The following is a 20,038-nucleotide window of genomic DNA, read 5'->3' on the forward strand; positions in this document are numbered from 1 at the left end:
TTTTCTCAGGTATTTTTCTGATCTTTTACCTGCCTGTTAAGAAGAGTAAGAGTAAGAAAACTAATAAGTTCCAGCCAGTGCATAACTTCATAATTAACTGATGCACTTTTAGTAGCTGTAACAACTAGATACTGTTGAAACTCGTGCATTAAAAAAATAAGCATATAGATATCAGACTATGCCCTCATTCTAAATTCAGTTTAATTCTCATTTCATATAGTTTAAATATAAAATCACCCTATGTTTGAATCACAGGAATAACTAGAGTTTTTATTTAAACATATTTTTACATTTTCCAATACAACCAGATATACAGGTATTTATTTGCCTTACTGTTGTGCAGGATCTCAGCGAATCAGTGATAGTGACATCTCAGATTATGATGTTGATGATGGTATTGGAGTAGTTCCTCCAGGTGCGTGGGTGAAGAGCATGGTCCTGCTTCTTTTTGCTGTTCCTTCCCTCCTCCCCCTCTAATTTTCCAGACTCCTGCAGGATGCTGGTTTTGGAGATTGTGTTATGGAGAAAACAGTATGACTAATTACTCTGTGGTGTCTTTCCTTCTAAATTAAATTAAAATGTACTGTTATGTACTAATTAATATTTCTGTTTAGATGTGACTGTTTGGATTTTGCATTTAGATGGTTCAAAGCTGTTTGTTTGTTACTTCACAGTGCTCTAAGCATACATGAAACTACAATTTTTATTCTAATAATTCAGTTAAAATACTAATTACAATTTCAATTTCCATTGCATTTTTTTTATTTTGCTTCTTGCTTGAAACCCAGATATAATGCAGTCCTCCAAGGAATATATTTTAAATGCATGGTTGAAAATTCAAATGCATGTGGCATGGCTATATCTTTTATACTTTTCATAAGCATTCATGAATTATCATTACCATAAATGTGCATAAATGTATAAATATAGAGAGAGAATATCTTGATTCCACTTTAGGTTAGCACCCTTTGTATATTCAATATAATAAAACATCGGGGCATATTTTAGATACCATACCTTAAGTATATTTCATTGGCAGTTGCCACAAATCACAAGATTAAAACTCCTATTCATGGCAGACTTAGTAAAGAGTTGCTGTTTACCCACCCAAGCTAAATCAGGTTTTCTATGTAAAAGTTACATGTGAAAGTACTGAACATATTAAAAATATGGTAGTATTTGAAAAGTTCTCCTTATTAATCTATGATTAAAGTAACCTACAAACAGCAGTTATTCATGGCATTTTTGCCATTCGTGTGAAATATGACTGCATTGCTGAATGAGCTAAACTCTGCTCTCATTTACATCAGTTTAAAGCAATAGGGTTGTGCCCGCGTAACGAAGAAGAGAATTTGTCCCAATAGCCTTAGCACTAGTATTACATTTAATGGAGTGATTTTCTTCATTCTTTCATCAAATTAAATAGAAAAATATTTTAAATAAAATGATTTCCATTATTTTTTCACTTTTTTTTCCTTTCGCAAATGGGGGTGCAGATATTGGCATGCGTGATCCTTTACTCATCTCGAAAGCTGCACTATTCCTTTTTTAAACTATATGGGGCTTTTCACTTACCAGTTCATTCTGGGCAACAATTCCCCATCTGCAATGACCTATCTTCCATCCCACAAAGCAGTCTTTCAAAATGTATATGACAACAGCACTCACTGGAATACATCTTCGAATGCTCAAATAGCGCTTAGATGCCTAAGTCCCACTGAAAGTCGTTAGGAGTTCGGTGCCTAAGTGTGCCATTGTACCTTTGAAGAATTCATGGGCCATATGTAACTAGGGCCTTTACTGTCTCAGAGACCACCTCTCTGCTTTTGAAGTCTCTGCCATCCATGACAGTTGAGTTGATACTAATGGTTGCTAAATTAATGTGAGTAGGCTGGCTGGAAGAAACTTATTCCCAAACTAGTTCTACCAGCTCATGCAAACCCATTTTACGAGCTCATCTGACAGAGCCCAAGTTAACTGGCCTTCAGAACTTAATATGTATAACCTGTTTCATTCCTTTGACATTTGTCAGATATGGGTGAGAGAGACTGTTTGTAGAGTTGGTTTCCTTCTAGTTTCTGTCTGGAAGAAATCTCTGTGTATATATATATGCGAAGTTATATGTTTTACTACATTTGTGCATGCAGCCTGAACTCTTAGGAAAGGGCAAATGTTATAAATGAAAAAAAAAAAGGTCTGATAAAGGAAGGTGCAATGCTAAACTTATATTAAGATAAACAAATTAGAGTTAAACAGCAGGTGAGACTCAACTCTTCTGCTGCAGTTGGAAAACATTGTCAGTGTTATGCATCAAACTCAGATTGCCTGAGAAGCTACGTCCCCAAATTACTTTTGAAAATAACTTTCACACATCCAGTATCAGATGGCTATTGGGTTGGAGACATCTGTGAAGCGATAACAAGATAATTAAACAAAACCTAAAGGATGTGTGTGTGTGTAAGGTATGGTCCTGATGTGGGTCTTTTTGCTACTGTTTTTTTCTTTTTTCTCTTTCCATCTTTCCATCAGGAATGTGTTACCTAGGGAGGTGGTGGAATCCCCTTCCTTAGAAGTTTTTAAGGTCAGGCTTGACAAAGCCCTGGCTGGGATGATTTAGTTGGGGATTGGTCCTGCTTTGAGCAGGGGGTTGGACTAGATGACCTCCTGAGGTCCCTTCCAACCCTGATATTCTATGATTTCATATTTGATTCTCTGATTTGGTGCAATTCTAATGGCATCCACACCTAACATTTGAAACTTGCTATCAGACAATCTACAAGTGAGGAAAATCAATTAAGATCCCATATTTTGTTGCTTTATCCTAACTTGCTCTTTTTTAAAAAGGAGATTTACAAATGATATATTCCAGACTTTGAAACAATATATCATGTATGTGGAATCAAACATATATTTAGTAGAGATACAATATCAGATGGCCATAAGGTTCATTAAAAGTTTCTAGATAGATGACTGACATGAAATGACTGCCATTAACATAATGGATCACTCCCTCCTTGAAGCAATTCTTGCTTTCGTGGTTCCCTTCCTATCTGTTGGGAGTTCCTCCTTCTTTTCTGTCTGAAGTCTTTCACGATTCTGCCCTTTCATTGGGCAAGCTCATCGAGTCACATATCAGCTCCTGCCTCTATGTTGATAACTTACACTGAATCCAGAGGGAAAACTCTCATTTTCTTTAATGGGGCCAGGATTTCACACTATCTCTAAACCCCAAACTACTTCACTTCATTCAGATTCACAACATCTCTTCCTGGAATCCCGCTGCCAAACTTTTAAGACCAGATACTGCCAGCATTACTTACACTTACTTCCTTCTTAGTGCTATTGACTACAATAGGACTAGTCTGGGATTAAGGTGCTCCTCAGCATGAGTAAGGATGGCATAATCTATCCTATAATATGTAAGAAAATTGAATTTATTTTTTTTCCTTCCAAGGCTTCTCTTTGTCCCTTTGCTACCTCAGTGGTTACATTACCAACTATGTTGTTGTTATGGCAATTATGAAGATCTATGCTAAAGTTATTCTCACCATTGTTAATTGTTTCTTGGTGTTGAAGTAACAATGCCAAAGTACAATAGAATAGGGTAAAGTGTTGTTTTAAGGGAGCTGCCACCTTTGTACGTTACATGTTTTTGTGGTATTAAACATCTCAGAATCATGTGAATACAGAACCTGTGTTGACTTTTAAAAATTATAACACAGTTGTTCAAAATGAGTTTCTCTTTCCACTCTGTTGCTAAAGCAGGAGTTCAGATTGTTCCTTGCAATAGCTAATGATTTCCCCAAAATCTAAGCATTCATTCATGTATGCCATGTGTTCAATTGTTGCATGAGATTGCAAACTCTGTGAATCTTTGGTTTGTATATTGCATAGCAGTGTATCCACAGTCCTTTGAGGGGATTTTGGTACGGCCATAATGTAAATATTAAAGAAGAACAAAAATTATATGCTGAATACTACTCTTGATAGTTAAATGAACAAGAAGCTGCTGCTCAAGTATTTTTGTTTGGAAATGTTGATTAAAGCAATTTTAAAATTGGACAAACATCCTGATAGTGATTTTTAATTCTAAACAATTTTTAAAATTTTTTTTACTTAGCAGACCATTTGCCGTTCACTCGTAGTATTCACAGGAAAATTACTTATGCAATATCTCTGGTATCCAATTACTATGTTTAACGTAATGTCAATACTTTTATGTTCATTGCAGTAAGGGTGGCTCTGGTCCGGTTCACTTAGAACTCAGCTGAAACTGGCTCAGGAGCCATCTCTTATCTCAGGGATGCTCTTTTGTTCCATACCGGCTGCTTCTTCCATTCATGGTGGGCAGGTAGTTTAGATGAAAATAACCTAAATTGCTTTGAATTCATAAAACAAACACTGAATGAGGTTGGGGTTCACAGTGTAGAACAATTACCATGTCACTTGAAGAAGTGACCTCCAGTGAGCAGCAATACCTAACGCATTAGATTTTAGGTAATATCCCCCAATTCAGGTGACTTGTTCAAGCCTCGCTTCCCCAGTATGCACCCAAACTCCTCTTAGTTTCTCTGCCTCTATACATATACACACATTACATTTAAAGGTAATGCTAGTAATTAATCCTGGCTGCATGACATTTCAGGATTTACAATAGCTAAATGACTACTTGAAAATCTTGTAATCATTTAGATGTGCTTTCCTGGAAAGACCAACCATTACCTGCATGTTCGTAGACCCAGATCCTTACTGTCTAACATCATTTTGTTGCACTTTTACCAGTAGGTTATAGATCTAATACTAGAGAAAGTAGATCTACAACGTTAACTGTGCCAGAACAGCAAAGAACAACACATCATCGTTCACGATCTGTATCTCCTCACCGTGGTGATGATCAGGGCAGGACCCGTTCACGTTTACCAAATGTGCCATTACAGAGGTAGGGTTCACAAGTTAGCAACATTAGTTATTGAAACACTTCGTGATTCAAAATTTGTGTAATCAAGCAGAGATTCTATGTCACTTTCATCTGATTGAACTCTTCATTATTTTTCACAGTGTATTACTTTTTCTTCATGTGTTAGTTTAATATTGAAGCACAGAAATTGTTTGAAGCCTACCACATCCTTAATCCTCTATTTAAATCACCCATCAAGTTGCTTGCTTTGTTAATTGCAATACTGTAACCCTAATCTTTCCTTACCTGACATCCTCCCTACTGTTTATCATTTTGTTCATTGTGTTGTATCTAAAATTTAGATTGGAAGCTCTTTCAGGGAGAGACTGTGCCTTTTGTGAGTCCACCATGGGTGCTATAAATAATAAATAACAATATACCATTAATAACCATGAATGAAATGATTTTGCAAGTAAGAGTAATCTGAAGTTACCAGTTCCTATAAATTACATTCTAAGATTCTTTTTATGGGATTTGTTTAGTTAGAGAGAAAACAATAAAATACCAAATGATATATATATATATTTCAGAGTAACAGCCATGTTAGTCTGTATTCGCAAAAAGAAAAGGAGTACTTGTGGCACTTTAGAGACTAACCAATTTATTTGAGCATGAGCTTTCGTGAGTGTAGCTCACGAAAGCTCATGCTCAAATAAATTGGTTAGTCTCTAAGGTGCCACAAGTACTCCTTTTCTTTTTATATATATATGTATTTCAGAGAACAATGATAACATTTAGACTGGCTATAAAGTTAAGTATATAGTTCCTGTGTGTATAACTTCTGGTAGGCATCAAGTAATGAATAAGTGAATCTCTTTTGTTTTTTTCCTGCTTTACATTCATAAAAATGTGTTGTGTGCTTTACATTTTCAGATGTAGACATTGCCAGGGTTGGTAGACTCAAAACTTGACAAACCTCCTTCATTCCTCTGTATGGAGAAAGGGAGAGGAGAAGGAGCTTCTCTGAACCTCTCTTGAAACCCATAGCCTCATCCACTCATTCTCAGTTTTCCCTCCTCTGTCCTCTGGAGGTGTCTTCACTAGAAATCTTGGTACCTTCAGTAGAGCAACAGCTAGCAATACTGCAGTTATACTTAGTACTAGCCACTAGTGTAAACTGGGCTCATGCATTTTGACATTGTGGTAAAAAATGATAGAGCCCTGCTCACATGATTGTATAAACATAATAGTAGTATTGATGCTGGCAGCTACTGTAACAAAGATACTGTGTGTTCTAGTGTAGACAAAGCTTGTGTTGCAGATAACGTTGCTTGGACCATAGATGAGTACAAGAGACTTTTTTCAGTGCCAATCACATGCTGGTCCCAGAATGACTTAATCCAGAGTGGCACCAGTCTTTCCTGGTCTTACAGTGGAAGACTGAGTTGCATTTAAGAAATCTGTTCAGGCTATGAGGCCAACCCCTCTTTTTGCTCCTCACACTTAGCTGAAAGGCCAGACAACCCTTCACTTCCCTTTTAGAAAACAAATTTTTGAGCTCTTCTTGGAAAAACAGTCAGGAACTTTCAGTCTGTCAGCCAAACACTGAAACTCAGTAAAAACATATGGCTTGATTCACCACCACTGGCACAGAGGTTTGCAGCTTGGTCCCTCCTGTAAGAGGCTACTTACTCAGTGGTAAGGCTACTTACTCAGTGGGTAGTTACTACCCCTAATTTGCGGGGGCAGAGGGGGGTCAGCCCTTCAAGTGGTATTCCCACTGCTGCTCTCCATCAGGAATTTCACCACAGGAAAAGAACTTTTAGGTCAGACTCCGTAGCAGGTCAGAAACTTCTGGAAGATGTACACAGTCACACCCCCTTCCTATGCAGTGCCACACGCTTTAGGGATAGTGCAGACTACCTGTGGTCCCACCCTAACCCTTGCTGAAGGTCAGCCACAGACACTTCTTTCTGCTGCAAGGACTTTCCACTGACCAGGGTCCACAGGCCAGGACTCTGCGTTTGGAAACCTAGGTATGAAACTATAAAACCATAAACTTCAACATGAATTCTTGCTAGCTGTTCTCTCAAACTATTCTCCAAATACAGGAACATGTTCCCCATTAACGTTGCTGCGTTCTGTGTTCACAAATAATTTAATTCTAAAAAGGGTAAAAATTACTGTTACCCATGCAAAATGAGGGTTTTTTTTCCCCCAAAGAGCTAATATTTTTGAAAAGTCATACATTAAGGAGAAACTTTCCAGCAGGCAACTTGTAACCATGTAACCTGTTAAACTGTGTTAACTATGGGGAGAAGAAAACCATCATACATATATGTATTATATAAACACTTCTAGGAGTTTAGATGAAATTCATCAAATGAGAAGATCACGTTCTCCAACTAGACACCATGATGCCTCCCGAAGTCCAGTTGATCGCAGGTCCAGAGACATGGATAGTCAGTATTTGTCAGATCATGAAAGGTATGTTTTCAGCTTGAACTTATGAACATGTATAGAAGTGTCTTTGTCTTTTTGGCTAGTGTTTGAATGTACTTGTTTGAATGCACATTTGGGTTAATGGGAAAGGGGAAAGGAATGGCCATAACTGACAAGAACAATCATGATTACGGCACTAGGAGAGAAAAGGTGCTTTTATCAGTATTAGGCAACAGATAAGGAATAGGTTCTATATTCATACTGAAAATTATTTGTGTAGCATAGAATATGAAAAGAGGAAGGAAGAATAAACCAGGAATTTTGCCTTGTTTATGCAAAGAAATCATAGGAACAAATTTTGGTGCAGTACTTGAAAACGTAATGGTGACTCTGGTTGTTCATATTTGTAGGTCACTTAATTATTTTGTGGGAAAATGTTATACAGCTAAATCATAGTGCCTATATTCTGCTACCCTTACTTTGTCAATAGTCCTATCAGTGTGAATAAGGGTGACAAAATCAGTCCTGGTGTTACTACTTTAAAATGATTCCTCAAGCCTACTATAAACAATGCCATCCGTAGTAGGGTGGAGAAACGGGAGAAGGGAATAAAACTGAAAATGTTTCTGGAACTTTTGTCCCGTTTTGAAGCAACATAGTAATTTAATAGCCAATGGCCTCTGCAGCGATCCCTAATTCAGTTTTGTATATGATCTTGCCTTTTCAAATTTTAAATGAGATAACTTACATCTAGGCGTTAATAAGTGTTGTTGATAGTTTTAATTTCTTGAGACTTGTTTTACCATGGCATACAATAAAATTAGGCAAGAAATATGTACAGAATTGTATAAGTTGGATTGTACCACTGATTTTCTTCTTAGAGGTGAATTGAAATGCTTTTTAATCATAAAAAAATCAGTTTTACAGTTAAGACACTAACACTGCAGTGTTTTCCACCTTATATGTACGTTTCATTTTATTCTTTATAGTAAAAGTAGTTATATACTCAATAAACATATTTTTCAAAAATATGTTTATTGACCATTTTCCTTAGTATTCTTTGTAAGTAGAGGTTGAAAGGGGGCAGGGGACATTGAAGGGTGACTCCTATTCCTAGGTGCAAATTTAGACAATAAGTGTATGCAAAATATCCCACAGTCAAAAACAAAATTCCTGACTGTGTTCTTGGATCATATTTACATCTCCTCCCTTCCTGCTTGGATGGAAGGGCTTTAGGATTCTGCTCTGATTCTCTCTGAAGCGGAAGCCATCAGAGCAGAGACAAGGGTGAGGGTGCTGCTAGGGTGGGACTCTGACTGGTATAAGAGAGTTTTCCATTCTCTTCTTCTTGCTTTGAGAAGCCAGCTTTTGATGGATAAATGGAATAAGTAGGTGTTGCTATCCTGAGGGGCCCCTGTACCTCTGCCAGGAGTTTCTTGTCCCAGAGACATCAGCTGCATCAGTCTCGTTTCACTCCCACCTGTAAAAAACTTCTGTTGTCCAGCTATCCTGAAAGGAGGACGGGAGACACTTGATATGGTTTTAATCAGGCCACAACTTCATTATTAGATGTCTGAGACCACCTGGCAGATAAACCTATACAGTGTAGGTAACTCCATGTTCATTCAATAGCTGTCCAGGGGCTTCCACCAGCCCCCCTTTGTTTTCCATCCAGGTGCTCCAGCCAACCCTTGCTGGGACCTTATCATTCCCCCGCGCCAATGGAGGATAAGGTATGCTATAAGGAAGATGGAGTTGGCTCTCCCTCCCTGCCCCCATTCCTTTCTTTTAACCAACACCTCCTTTTTAAGTCCTTTACAAAGCCATTTATCTGGTCACTGTATCCCTTCCCTGTGGAGTACCTCCCTGGGCATCAACTCCACATGTACATAACACGTTGCGACATCATAGCCTAACTCCCTTTCCTACTCACTGTAACAAAGTCCTCCCTGAACCCACTGTGGGGAAGGTGAAAAAACTCTCCACTCCACCTAGGCCAGTCTGGTGGTGAGGGAAAAATTCCTTCCCAGCCCCCCTGGAAAGGAGTGGCTAGTGCGATGCCTACAGCAGGTCCTAACCACACCTGGTATTTTGCCACTTCAAGGAGAGGGAAGGTGGATGCTGCTTCACTTGGTCTGGGGGAAAGGGGCTGCTGCTGCCAGGCTTGCCCCTTTTCAACTCCCCAGCCCTTCTGGTACCTGAGGATGAGTCAGCATCACCATGCTGACCCATTCCTCTTTTTGCAGCAGTTTCTGAGCCCCTCTCCCACCCCTACCCCAACCCATAAAGCACTATTCCTCTTTCCCTGGCAAGCTGGACAACACCTGCCCCCACCCCCGCTTAAGGTGCACTGCAGTCATTTCGGAAAGCACTATACAACTCTTGTTTATTTATCTCTAGTGGCGGGTCCACAAACTTATCAATGAGTAATACAGGAATCTTAAGGGGGAGCCTGTTGCAGTTACTACCAAGGAAGAAGATTAAGAATTTAAAGACCCTTTACTTGATATGCTCTTGCAATAAGTTCACTCATTTACAGAAGTTCTCATCAAAATCCATACCTGCTGCTATCTGTCTAATATAGCATCCACTGGAAAGGTATGGATAGATCCATAGAACTTCCTGCTATCCCCATGCCTGAAATAATCTACAATTATTAACTGCATCTGATTATACCCATACAAGTTGTTACTAGTTATTTATTTGTATTGTGGTAGCACCCAAATCAATATGTGATATTCTGAATAATTCCTGGTAATAACCTTCAGAATCTTTGTTCAGGAATTTCAACTATTATTTTTAAATTATTATGCAGGAGCAATAACAGAGAATCCTTAGATTTAGGAAAGTGAATCATGGCCTCATATAAAATTCCAGCTAGAGGACTGTTCAGCAACAAGTTGTGATATATTTCCAACAGAACTGAGATTGCCTTTGCTGCTATTTTTTTTTAATAAAAAAATTACTGGGGAAAGCTATCTAGTCTGGTATCATAATTCTGACTGCTGTGAATTCAGGTATCATTATCTGATTCTCAGTGAAATAGGTCTCTCAGTGTTCTATTCCATCCATTTGTTTATAAATAAAATGTGGAAATCTCCATGGTCATATACACAATCTAGTATCTCCTTCAAAAATGCTTTTCTAGAGGAATACATTTTTTCTGTAAATGTGTCAAAAGCATAATTAATTATGAGAATATCAATACCTTACCAGTATGATTTTTTTTCAATTTGAGGAAATAATTAGAATTGTATTCCTTATTTATTTGCTATTTTATATCCCATGCATGGGTGTTTTATATCACTATTTTCAATGGGCCAAATCTTGAGGTCCTTGATAGGCAAACTTTGATTGAATGAAGATAGAGTAAATAATGAGCAAGAACCTTAAGATTTGACCTATGAACCAAATTCACTTCCCTTTCTGCCTCTGGATTTCATTAGTGCTTCTCCTATAACAGGGTTCAGAGGGGTAGCCGTTTTAACCTGTATCAGCAAAAACAACAAGGAGTCCTTGTAGCACCTTAGAGAGTAATATATTTATTTGGGCATAAGCTTTCATAACCCACTTCATCAGATGCATGGAGTGAAAAATACAGTAGGCAGGTATAAATATACAGCACATGAAAAGATAGGAGTTGCCTTATAAGGCAATATAATATTTATAAAAAATAGTTACTTTTTGTAGTGACCCAGCCACTCCCACTCTTTATTCAGGACTAATTTGATGGTGTCATGTTTGCAAATTAATTCCAGTTCTGCAGTTTCTTGTCGAAGTCTGTTTTTGAAGTTTTTTTGTTGTTGAAGAATAGCCACTTTTAAGTCTGTTATGCAGTGTCCAGGGAGATTGAAGTGCTCTCTTACTGGTTTTTGAATGTTACAATTCTTGATGTCTGATTTGTGTCCATTTATTCTTTTGCGTAGAGACTGTCGAGTTTGGCCAATGTACATAGCGGAGGGGCATTGCTGGTACATGATGACATATATCACATTGGTAGATGTGCAGGGGAATGAGGTCCTGATGGTGTGGCTGATGTAGTTACGTCCTATGATGGTGTCCCTTGAATAGATATGTGGACAGAATTGGCATTGGGGTTTGTTGTAGGGATTGGTTCTAGGGTTACTGTTTCTGCTGTGTGGTGTGTAGTTGCTGGCGAGTATTTGCTTCAGGTTGACGGCTGTCTGTAAGTGAGGACTTGCCTGTCTCCCAAGGTCTGTTAGAGTGAGGGATCATCCTCTAGGATAGGTTGTAGATCCTTGATGCGCTGGAGAGGTTTTAGTTGGGGGATGCTGGTGATGGCTAGTGGCATTCTGTTACTTTCTTTGTTGGGCCTGTCCTGTAGTAGGTGACTTCTGGGTACCCTCCTGGCTCTATCAATCTGTTTCTTCACTTCCCTAAGTAGGTACTGTAGTTTTAAGAACGCTTGATAGAGACCCTGTAGGTGTTTGTGGAGCAAATGTGGTTGTATCTTAGGACTTGGCTGTAGACAATGAATCATGTGATGTGGTCTAGATGAAAGCTGGAGGCATGTAGGTAAGTATAGCAATCAGTAGGTTTCTGGGATAGGGTGGTGTTTATGTGACATCACTTATTTGCTCTGTTGTGTCCAGGAAGTAGATCTCTTGAGTGGACTGGTCCAGACTGAGGTTGATGGTAGGGTGGAAATTGTTGAAATCCTGGTGGAATTCCTGAAGGGCCTCCTTCCCATGGGTCCAGATGATGAAGATGTCATCAATGTAGTGCAAGTAGAGTAGGGGCACTAGGGAACAAGAACTGAGGAAGCGTTGTTTTAAGTCTAACTTGACACCATCAAATTAGGCCTGAATAAAGACTGGGAGTGGCTGGGTCACTACAAAAAGTAATTTTCCTCTACAATTTTCCCTCTGTTGATATTCACACCTTCTTGTCAACTGTTGGGAATGGGCCACATCCACCCTGATTGAATTGGCCTCGTTAGCACTGACCCCCCACTTGGTAAGGCAACTCTCATCTTTTCACGTGCTTTATATTTATCCCTGCCTACTGTATTTTTCAGTCCATGCATCTGATGAAGTGGGTTATAGCCCACAAAAGCTTATGCCCAAATAAATTTGTTAGTCTCTAAGGTGCCACAAGGACACCTCATTGTTTCTCCTATAACAGTTTATGTTGTCTCTGGGTCTGTCTACATTGCAGTTAAAACCTGCAGGGCCCATGCCACCCCTAACTCTGGCTTGTGGGGCTCATGCTAAGGGGCTTTTTAACTACAGTGTAGACCTTCAGGTTTGGGCTGGAGCCCAGGCTCTAGGACCCTGCAAGGTGGAAGGGTTCCAGAGTTTGGGCTGCATCCTGAGCCCGAATGTCACACTGCAATTAAACAGCCCTCTTTGACCGAGCCCTGTGAACCCGAGTCAGCTGGCACAGGCATCTAGTCGCAGTGTAGACATACCCTCTGATAACTAAGCCGTGCATGGACCTGAATCATACAGTGCTTTGGCTTTTGTAATGTCCTCAAATCTTTCAAGGGAAACACAGAACCCTTTGTGTGTACAAGAAATAAAAGAGGAATTTTATTTTCAATTACTTTGTTTTAAATTATATTGTATTTATTTGTAATTTGGAAGTCTACACATAAATTCTGCTAATGATATGAGATATTAAATAGTTTTATTGTTCTTTCCTTTTAAGAAAAACAATTCAGTTCACCTTTAACATATTTTGTTGCATCAAAATCAGGCCTGTAGTTCCAGATGCAAACTTGCAATCCACATGTGAGATTTAAGTCATGATTTTGATTGCCCTGGTTTATTATATTACATAAATATTGCTTATACCAGTTTCCATAGTGAAATTTATAGTTTTATGAAGTATAAAAGTAATTGAGCGTTTTTCCACTTTGCATAATTTTTATATCTTTTCTCTCTCTGTTACCATAGTACTTCATATGATTCTTTGATTCTTTTTAAATGATGCATCTTCATGAACTTTAGCCTCACTTTGGTGTCAATAACAATAAGGAGATTCTGGGACTTTCTCTCTGTGATTTGCACTGAAGTGCAGATACCCACAGAAATCACCAAAGGGACATGCTGTTATCACAATCATGTTTATTAAAGATGGAAATGATTAATTTACAGTAGCTATATTGTTGGCTGTAGCACTTGGCTCTTGTAATATACTGCTGGTTGAAATAATGGAGTAAGTGGACTGTAAAATAGAAATGATTAGAAAGGAGATTCTGATAGCTGATTAACACATTTTCTGTTTCTGTAAGGGAATATATAACAAAATATCATAATTAAAAAGCTTTAGATCAGAATCTACCTTTGAATAAACTTAATATTTTGGTGGACAAATATTTTTCATTTCACCAAAATGATGAGTTGATGCTCCTTACACTGTATTCGCTAGAGCATAAAACTAAGTTTATAACTCCCCACCACCCTTCTGTGCGCACACACTCTTGTCTGAGTTCAAAAATGGAGGTTCTACAGTTCCATTTTTATTATCATGCTGCCAAGTTTTAATAAATACGTACTTTAAGAACTAGAAGATTACATAGCAGTGTAATTTGATAAAGAATCCTGTCAATATTTAATATTAAAAACTCTGAAGTAACTTCAAAATTTAAAAAAAGAAAAAGACAAAATTAGATGTCCACTTAAAAGTATTATCTGAATATATAGTTGCCATAGGTACTTTATTGCTTACATTTTAGAGCAGCATTGTAATCTGTTTTGGTTTGAACACTATCAAGACAGCTATCTCAGTGCCAGCTTTCTGGTTTCTTTTTTTATGTTTTCATTTGCATATCATTTGCATAACTCATGTCATCTAATACTTCATATTTATATCTGTTTCACTCACCACCCATCCTGTCTGTGCAGTGAGCTTCTTATGCTGCCCAGAGCAAAACGAGGAAGAAGTGCAGAGTGCCTACATACCACCAGGTAAATACAGGAATTCGATAACCGTGATTTCTTATAGTTAGTTTCTGTGTACTTCACTAGCCCAATCATTTCCTTTAGCTTTATTAATATTACAGTAAGTAATGGACACCATTTTCTTAACATGTAACTGAATTGCCATTTAGTTATTTTTTTAAAAAAAAGAACTGATCAAGATTTTTACATATGTTTGTTTACTTTGATAGTTATGATTAGAGCAGTTGAAAGCCTAGTGGTAAAATAAGTGTCAACAGTCACATTTGAAATTAAATAATACAAATATTTCTGCAGCATATACTTTTGTGATAGGATTACCTGTCTAGTCAGAAAAGGTGTGATTTTCAAATGCATGGCAGTTTTACTGTGGTTTTATAAAGTTTCTTTTGCGTTTTTTGAATTTTTTATGGTTCTTTGATTTGTTTCCTTTGTTATTATGTAAAATTAATAAACACTTTTTGTGTTTTGACAACAAACTTGAAGAAAATTCCTCAGAAGAGCACATGACTAGATAAACAAAGGTTGCATGTCACTGTGCTTCACCTGACAGCTCTCACTTGGGCACGTCTACACTGCAAAAAAAATACCCGTGGCAGCACGCCCGAGTGCCCAGGTCTACAGACTCGGGCTCACATGGCTCGCTCTTCGGCACTACAGCTAGCACCATAGATGTTTCGGCTTAGGCTCCGAAACCTGGCAAGTGGGTGGGTCTCAGGGCCTGAGCTCCAGCCCGAGTGGGAATGTCGATACTGCTATTTTTGTAATGTAGCATGAGCCCTGCAAGCTCAAGTCTGTAGATCCAAGGCTGTAGATCTGGGCTCTGAAACTTGCTCATGTGGTTTGTGTGGTTGGTTAGTTGGTTGGTTTTTGCAGAGTAGATGTATCCATTGTTTCCCACCTTCCATTTAGAATTTTAGTTTTGGTTTTGTCTGTGCTGGGCCCTGCCAGGGCATTTCCCCCCTTTGAATTGATAAGTGCGCTATATCCCGTGAGGACTCCAAATCCCAGAGACTGCAATATTCTACATTGACTCCAGTCTCCAGTAGGTCCTACAGCGCTCAAGAACTCAAAAAGAAAGGACCCAGCACAGATGCAGCTGAGCCCCAAATTTAAGTTATTCTGTAGGGAGATGGACCTTCAGTGAAGTAATGGGACTGCTTATGTGTTTAAGTTAAACATATAAGTAAATGTTTGTAGGATCAGGGCTTGTAAGGTTTGAACTAATTTTTAATGCTTTTGCAACACGGGGTAATATTTCATACCTCAAAGAAGACCCATCTTTTAGTTTTGATATCTCCCTGGATTCCCATTTGGAAGATTTTGTTTAATTACAATTTTTTAAATCAGGAAACACTACTCTTTAGAGCCTAACTAGAGCATACTGGTGATGAGAGTACACAGGCTACCTGTTAGCAGTTAGAAATCCCTGAAACTTCACCTCACATTTTAAACTGGAAGCCATTTACTCTGAATCTTTGTAATAAGGAATGACTTCATGTTATTTAGCAGACAGTGAAAACAAATAAGTTCAAAAATCTAAACAAATAAGTCCATAAATCGAAAGGTTAGATACTTTGGCAATATGTCATTGTACCTGCTGAGAGTTGGTTATGTTTTATGTACTCGTTGTCTACTCATACTCCGGTGTAACACAGTGGTGCATCACATTGATTGATGCAGCCATTGTGTTACACCAGATTTACACCAATTCATTATTGTAATCTCAATGGAATTACATTGACGTAAAATGTGAGTAACACCCTGGTGAATCGGGTGCTTGATTTCCAATTTCTCTTGGATAAGAAATATCTGCTGCCATATTAAAAAACTGGGTCTTTCTATGTATTCAGCTTGAATCCTATAGTACATTATGCACTGTATAGACAGAAAGATCTAAGGACCAGATTTAATGGAGGACACTGATTTACAACAACTGAGAACCTGGGGAGAATCTCTAGCAGAGATGGGCCAAAACTGAACTTTTTACTTTATCTGACACCCAAACCCACGGTGAGCTTTGGTGGTTGGTATAAGAAGGAACCAGGATTAAACCACCCCATGGGAGCCCTAGACCTAAAGTTTCCCATTTCATTTCAACCCTTGTTCCCACATATTGCTAAAGGTTGGGTTCAGATACAGCTTGGACCCATCTTCACCCTGACACCCTTTCCTAAATTTTGGAGCTTTGGATAATATGGAATCCTGATATGAACCATTCTTGGGTTTGCAAAAGCAAAACTTACCTGATCAATTTTTGTGAAAGAAAAACAAAACTCAATCTCACCAACCTACCTCTTGTCATATAACACAGAAGTTAAATACAAATCTGGAAAAAGCATTGGCTTAAGTGTAAAAATTGAAGAAAAAGTGTAGTCACAGTTTATTCCCATGCTTTTGGTACATCCAATTAGACAGTGATCACTTTAATTCAGATCTAAAATTTGACTAAACAAATTGGTTATTAGTAAGCAAAGAAAAATCTTTTTCTGATCTAATTTTAAGAACACAAGCATTTTCAATTTTATTTTATTTTTGTTAGGATAAATTGGCAGCACTTTCTTGCAATCTTTGTATATCTATTTCTATTTCTCCTCTTCCGGTGACATTTATAAATCAGCTCTTTTGCAGGTGTTACAGTTATGAGAACTAAGGAAAACATGTATGTAGTTTTCTACTCACAAACTGATCATTAGTAAAAGTTTAGGTCGGTACTCTCTAAATTTTACTTAACCTTAAAAATTAGGATTGGAAAAGACCCTGTAAAACCATGCAGTCCAATGCACCACTGGTCTGCATGATTGTTCCCTAAACAATCACAAATTTGTCCAAGATAATTTTAATTTTCCAGGTCTCATCAATGATAGTGGAAAGACGAACTTATGGTTAGGTTCTGTTACACTGTATAATACTTAGAAAGTATTATATAGTTTTTAAGAACTTCAGCATCAGTGCAATGGTTCCATTAAAGTTCATTGCAAATTTAAAGTATTATCATTAGAAAAGAACTACAGGCATCCGATGAAGTGAGCTGTAGCTCCCGAAAGCTTATGCTCAAATAAATTGGTTAGTCTCTAAGGTGCCACAAGTACTCCTTTTCTTTTAGGCTAACTTTCTGTGACTGAGGAAGTTCGTGCTTCAGTGTTTCTGGGTTTCAACATTTAATAAACCATTTCAGTCCCTGCTTCTCTGTTGTTCCTGGCCCCCTTCCCCTTTATGTCAGCTTCATGGGACCACGCAGCTCCTGTTCCTTCACTTCCCTCTTCTGGCCTTTCTTTTTTCAGCTCCCACTTCTGCATCTCCTTGTCTCTTTCTGAGTCTGTATTTGTTCCTTTCCCCTTTCAGGTCATCAATTACTTTAAAATGGCTGAGTTGCAAATATTAAAAATTCTCACTTAATTCTTATATGAAACACAATATGGTGAATTTTATCTGGCCCTTAGTGGAGTTTTAATTATAGCACAAAGCCTCAACACAATTTAGCATGATCAACAGTCTTCTGACAAATTGCCCATAAGTGGGATACAGGTCAGAATGGAGGTGTATTCATGTAAGTTCACGCAGCACTTGCCTATGTTATGCCTTGCTCTAGTTACTGTTATTTCCTCAATTTCAAGTTCAGTACCAAATACACCTTTAAAAAAAAATTGGTTACTGTACTAACAGTATAGTACTCTTAATAATGTATTTGATATGTATATTTATATAATAGTTCTATATTCTGCAGTAATATAATGGAGCTATGAAATATGACAGTATCCATTGAACAGCTTGTTTATTGCTTCATATTGCTGCATGTACTTGGGACGTTGGGTTAACTCGACAGTAGATGCTCCACAATGTGCCAGGTGGTCACTCTGAAGTACTGTTATCAATACAATGATGACACATTGTTATGCATAGAAGCTAGCCCACCACACAGCAATAGAAGTATAATAATGGCTACCATAGATTGGTTGCTAAAATGAGTTACAAGGCTTATGGGTCCTGATCCAACTCCCATTAAATTCAGAGTCCAAAAAAGACTAATAGCTTGGATGCCGTTGTCTCATATGCCCACTCAACAAGTTATTTGGCATCTATGTTGTTGGCATTGTTTCTGCAGACTCATTTACATTGGTGTAACTGTAAAGGTTAGGCATGCTATGGGCATAGTGCTATAGTAATAAATTCTTATCTTCTAGACATCTTATTGTATTGCGTTGTATTTATTATTATTGATAATGTTAGTTTAGAGTGTAGTGTGTATGTGACATTAATTAGAGATGGTCCAAGCTTTAAAATCAGGATTCAGAATCCCTCACATATGGAGGTGTTCAGATACAGGGATACAGATGCACCCAGCTCTAAATCCCATGTGGAGTCAAGGAATGCTATTAAGAGGAACAACCTGGAGATGGCAAGAACCTCCAGGGTGCGTATCCTTCTGCCAGTCCCACCAAAGCCCTCCCTTGGTGGAATGTGTGGACACTCCATAAAAGTTTGTTTTAATTCCAGTTAACTGCACTATGTGGAACAGATTCCAATTTGGGTAGTCACATTCTTCCTTTACATTTCTCCTGGAGTTTCACTTGGCCAGGGTAGTCCACACTCCTAGTTCTAAAATGTTATGTACTGTGGCCTTGGTTTATTATGTTAAACAGTTGTCATCCAAAGGTATGTCTATGCTTCAAACTGGAGGTGTAATTCGTAGCTTGAGGAGACGTATGTATGCTAGCTCAATCAGAACAGAAGTGTAGCCTCAGTGATGTGAGCAGTGGGAGGATCTACCTGCACTTGGGTTGGCTAGCCCCTCCTGGCACTGTGGCTACACTTCTGTTTTTAGCATGCTAGCTCTATGTAGATATACACTAACACCACAGAGGTACTGTACCTTGGTGATGGATAAACCAATTCCAATATTTTTAAAATTAGCTTACCATTATTAATGCTGTTTAACTTAATGTAATCTATGTACATATTCACAAAAGGACATTTAGGTGCCACTGGCATTCATAAACCCCCTTCAGTTGCCACCTAATCTTGTAGGTGCCTAAACTCATTGGCACCTACATTTTTGTTGTGAAAGGTGCCTAGGAACCTATGTTTCTGCTTCTGAGAATGTGCACTGTTGCATCATTCTAGACATCCAGATGCCTTAAGCCCCAACGGGAAGATAGATGTTCTCCTGCCTGTCTCACCTGTGAAGCTCGATCTGGTAGGCAAACTCTGAGCTTGCTAACTAGATCAGGGCCCTTTCAAATTCCTGGGGGGGAGGGGCTGGTATCTATTTCATAACTTTTAGCCCAGTAGTTAGAATGATCACCTGGGAAGTGGGAGACCTAGGTTTAATTCCCCCTTCTGCTTGATTGGAAGAAAGAATTTGAACATGAGGTGATGTTGACTTAGCCACTGAGCTATGGGATATTCTTATATGTGGCTCCCTCCCTCTTTCCTCTTGAAGCTGTTTCACTTTTGATTAAGTACTTAAATAGTCATTGTGCCAGAGAAAGAGAGTGTATGTGAGAACAACTCTATGACTGGAGTTTAGGGCTTTCACTTTGGAGGTGGAAGACTTAGGATCCAGCCCCGCTGCTTCAATAGCTCTCTAATTATTTATCCAAGTGGGACAGCGTCAAAAGGGGAGATTGAAGGAGCCACACATCAGAATATCCCTAAGCCCAGTGGTTTGGGCAACCTTCTGAGTGATGGGAGGACCCTTGTTTAAATCCTTTCTCCTGATCAAACATGGGGGTATTGAACCTGGGTCTCCTACATCCCAGCAGAGTGTTCTAAC

The 20,038-nt window shown here is 38.5% G+C and overlaps 1 protein-coding gene across 27 annotated transcripts in view; it reads left to right on the top strand.

The window, feature by feature from the left end:
• The window catches only part of RIMS1 (regulating synaptic membrane exocytosis 1), a 513,389-nt gene that overhangs the window by 327,479 nt on the left and 165,872 nt on the right, over nucleotides 1–20,038 (top strand). For 17 of the 27 annotated variants that reach the window (XM_084623248.1, XM_084623228.1, XM_084623249.1 and 14 more), the window contains exons 14-17: nucleotides 344–415; nucleotides 4,783–4,939; nucleotides 7,259–7,384; nucleotides 14,209–14,271. In XM_084623248.1, coding sequence (XP_084479374.1) covers nucleotides 344–415; nucleotides 4,783–4,939; nucleotides 7,259–7,384; nucleotides 14,209–14,271 — 418 coding nt within the window. The remainder of the gene's footprint in view (nucleotides 1–343; nucleotides 416–4,782; nucleotides 4,940–7,258; nucleotides 7,385–14,208; nucleotides 14,272–20,038) is intronic. The other 10 variants (XM_084623239.1, XM_084623251.1, XM_084623257.1 and 7 more) reach the window with 2 other exon arrangements.

This window comes from Lepidochelys olivacea (assembly GCF_965140295.1).
Source record: "Lepidochelys olivacea isolate rLepOli2 genome assembly, chromosome: 3".
NCBI lineage: Eukaryota > Metazoa > Chordata > Testudines > Cheloniidae > Lepidochelys > Lepidochelys olivacea.